Raw genomic sequence first — 3,330 nt, 5'->3', positions numbered from 1 at the left:
GTGACACATGCAGGTGCACACAGCGCGCCCGCTCGTCTCTAACTGGCTGAGACCCGGAGCGGCGATATTTCTGATCTTACGCGACGGACGCGCGCTACTCGACGCTACTCGGCTTCGCTCAGGGACGCGCCGCGGTGATACACATCGCGCTAGCCGCCCGCGTATCGCACTGTCAAAATAAAACCTCCCTATTGCGAGCAAAACTGCCTCGATGTGACACACACTCTGGCACTCATTTTCGTTATGTCTTCGGTCACGTTCGCCCTGGTTCGCCCACCCGAACGGCCAAAGTGATCCACCTCTCGGCTGCGAACGCGACGCCACCTGTCGGAGTGCGTCTGAAGGCACTGTCCGAGTGCCTCCGGGTATCATTTTATCCTTGTTGTTCACCGAATGTTAAACGAGGACGATATGATACTTGGAGGCATTCGAGGAATGTTTTTGAACGCAACCTCAACCGACAACGCCCCCAAAGCGGCATGCGCGCATGCGATTGGACGGTGCTCAGCTGATCAGACCAATCGCCTGGCGCCTATAGTTATCGAAAACAGTGCGACTCTTTTGTGGTTTGAGGCTTTAGTTCATGCTGGAGCGATCTTCAAATAGGATATCGATGTTGATATGCTCTTTTTAACTGCTTTTTTCAACACCTTTCCATCCTTTTTTTCTCCTTTTCTCGATATATCTTAAATGCAACAAAACATGGTAAAATGTATTAAACAACTGGCTGGGTGTAGACGTTGCATCTATTCGTTTTCTTACCTCTTTTATACTTTATTTTCTCTTAAATATAAACAGTATAGAGAGTATGTGTTGTACTGTTAATAAAAAAAGAACAAGTCATTCAAAGCCACTCGTTCGATAATCGATATCTAATATTACAATTGTTTACAAGTATTCCAATTACTTATTTCTTTCTAGTAGTATTGATTAGTAATATCGATTTCCTTTGAAGATAAACCAAGAAAATAAGAATTGATAGGAACTTCTGATTTACTCGGAGAAATAAAGACATATAATGATTATTATTACGATTCTGCAGAAATTTATTATGAATAACACTTATAGGAAGTCGATTTCAACGTCATTCGGTATCGATACTTATCGCATTTTATCTTGATAATTAATGTATGTGCTTTATTTCTTTTTATTAGATAAATTGGAATTTCTTATTTTTTAATGACCTCTCCTTTTCTTGTTCTTATCGAAGATTACAGAGAATTTCTATCATATCTTGCTAGTATATACTGTTACTTCCACCATGCGATGGCTCATGCTCGTATTTGCCATGAAATAAACTCGCCGATGTGGTTATGTTCGCTTCCATATCCAGAATTTCGTGCGATGCGATGCATTCGGAGAAATAGTCTTTCTAACTTAAATTTATCGCTTCGTCTCGATGACGTATAACGAGAAATGGGCGCGCGTAGATAAATTCTATTAATACCTTGTTGATAAAATTATGAAAAAATTACGAAATATATCAATAATATTGCAATTTTGTGCGTAGCACACGTGAATTTTTAGAGTGACTGGCTCTGAACAAGTATCACGTATTAAACGCATTATTACATGTCTGCATTCTTTATTAATTGACAATTTTGCCATAAGCATAATTATTGTACAAAATTCATGTGTATTTTATACAAAGATGTCGCACATAAAAACATTACCTTTGCTAGATGGAACGAAAGTAATTGTTATAGATGAAGGTTAGTTATTTCCCCTTATAGAATATGTTATCTAATAATAATAGATTGTACAAATTAATCTATATGATATATATAAAACTAATCTATATATTTTTGTAAAAAGTGCTGATTTGTCTGTATTTTATAGATATAGAAGCAGCATATGCAACAGCGTTGATAGCTGGATGGATACACGCATGGAAGGAGAAGAGTTCTGATTATAGTATTGATTTGGTGTCATTTTCGGATCCAAAAACGTGGTATAACACTCAACCACTTACACCCACAAAAGTAACCATACATGATTATTTTAGTATTCAGCCGACTGAAAACGCTGAGAAACAAGACTCTGAAAATCTTGATCATGCACTCAAAAACATCAAGATGAAACCTCAGAATACAGTTGTTGTCAATTGTCTGGGTTCCTTGGTTGTGTATGTGGGTTTAGAAAAGGCTATTAGATTTATAGAGAAGTTGAGTAAACAGGTGTCACAATTGATATGCATTTATCGAAGGGATTTCATGAAAATTAAAGTACCTGCAATGGAGACTTTTGGCACTACCTACGTCAAGCTAGAAAAGTTTACAGGAAACAGCTCTACAAACAATATAATTTATATTGCACAGCTCACTCATAGAAAGTCTGGTGGTTCCGTGATATGTCAAACAGAAATAATAAAGCAAGATATTAAATCTTATCAAATCACCGTTGAAAAAGTTACAGTACCAAGCATTTGTAAAACAGAAACAGAACCCGTAAAGATTGAAACGTCGTTTAGGACAGAAATAAGTGCTCAGGAAATGGAGCAAAGAGACAAGACACCTTTACCTTATACTTTGAATACAACGAATACATCAAAGATATTTTATCAACCTGAAGATGTAGACGATATAGATGAAGAAGATCCTGATGATGATTTGTGTATATAAGTTTATAAAAATCAAAGAATTTGTATGAAGACTAAAATATGTTTTCATTTAAAATATTTGATGTATATATTTATATATATATTTATATATATATATATATATATAAACAAAAGTTTGTTGTGTATATTTCATATATTTCACTGTAGGATAAATTTTTTCGAATTCTGAGGGTAGATTTTTATAGATATACAAAATTATATGGATTACACAGTGAGAAGCAGAAAGAAAATTCTTTTTAAAATTATATTAGTAATAAAATAAAATTGTATTGAAAAATGACAAATTAATATAACACATTGCATTAAAATTATCAATTTGTTCAGATAAATCTTACTTTTCTAGTAATTTAGAATCATTTCCAAAATAACTTACATCTGCTTAAAAAAATATTAGTTTCTTGGAATCTCTTGCTATAATATTTTAATTTGCGAATTTTTAGACATTCAATATTTTATGTACAGTATATTTTACATACAAAATACTTCTCCAGAAGAAAAGTTCATTTTATACATTAATAAGAAATTGCACTTTTAATATTGTCGTGTATTTATTACTTATGGTTTACATAGCATTTATAATAATTTATTTTAACAAGTAAAATAATAAATTAATTCAATATAAAAAAAATATAAAATCATGATACAAATTCAGAATAAATCTTTAGGACATTTCAATTTCTTTACAATTCTTACAAAGAATTCCGCTCGAT

General features: G+C 33.5%; 1 protein-coding gene across 1 annotated transcript; it reads left to right on the top strand.

The window, feature by feature from the left end:
• The first annotated feature begins 1,500 nt into the window (after positions 1–1,500).
• On the top strand, positions 1,501–2,647 carry Elp5 (Elongator complex protein 5). Its single transcript, XM_018520600.1, has 2 exons — positions 1,501–1,712; positions 1,840–2,647. The coding sequence occupies exons 1-2, from the start codon at positions 1,652–1,654 to the stop codon at positions 2,619–2,621; spliced, it is 843 nt and encodes a 280-aa protein (XP_018376102.1). The 5' UTR covers positions 1,501–1,651; the 3' UTR covers positions 2,622–2,647.
• Positions 2,648–3,330: the final 683 nt, after the last annotated feature.

This window comes from Trachymyrmex cornetzi, unplaced genomic scaffold (genome assembly GCF_001594075.2).
Source record: "Trachymyrmex cornetzi isolate Tcor2-1 unplaced genomic scaffold, Tcor1.1 scaffold92, whole genome shotgun sequence".
Lineage (NCBI taxonomy): Eukaryota > Metazoa > Arthropoda > Insecta > Hymenoptera > Formicidae > Trachymyrmex > Trachymyrmex cornetzi.
The sequence above is the reverse complement of the archived record's forward strand: the minus strand, read 5'-3'. Positions and strand labels throughout refer to the sequence as shown.

What these genes read in the sequence shown, in the direction of transcription:
- Elp5 (XM_018520600.1), top strand. Translation starts at nt 1,652, where the DNA reads ATGTCGCACATAAAAACATTACCTTTGCTAGATGGAACGAAAGTAATT. An exon ending in AGTAATTGTTATAGATGAAG is followed by an intron (nt 1,713 to 1,839) that starts GTTAGTTATTTC and finishes TGTATTTTATAG; the next exon opens with ATATAGAAGCAGCATATGCA.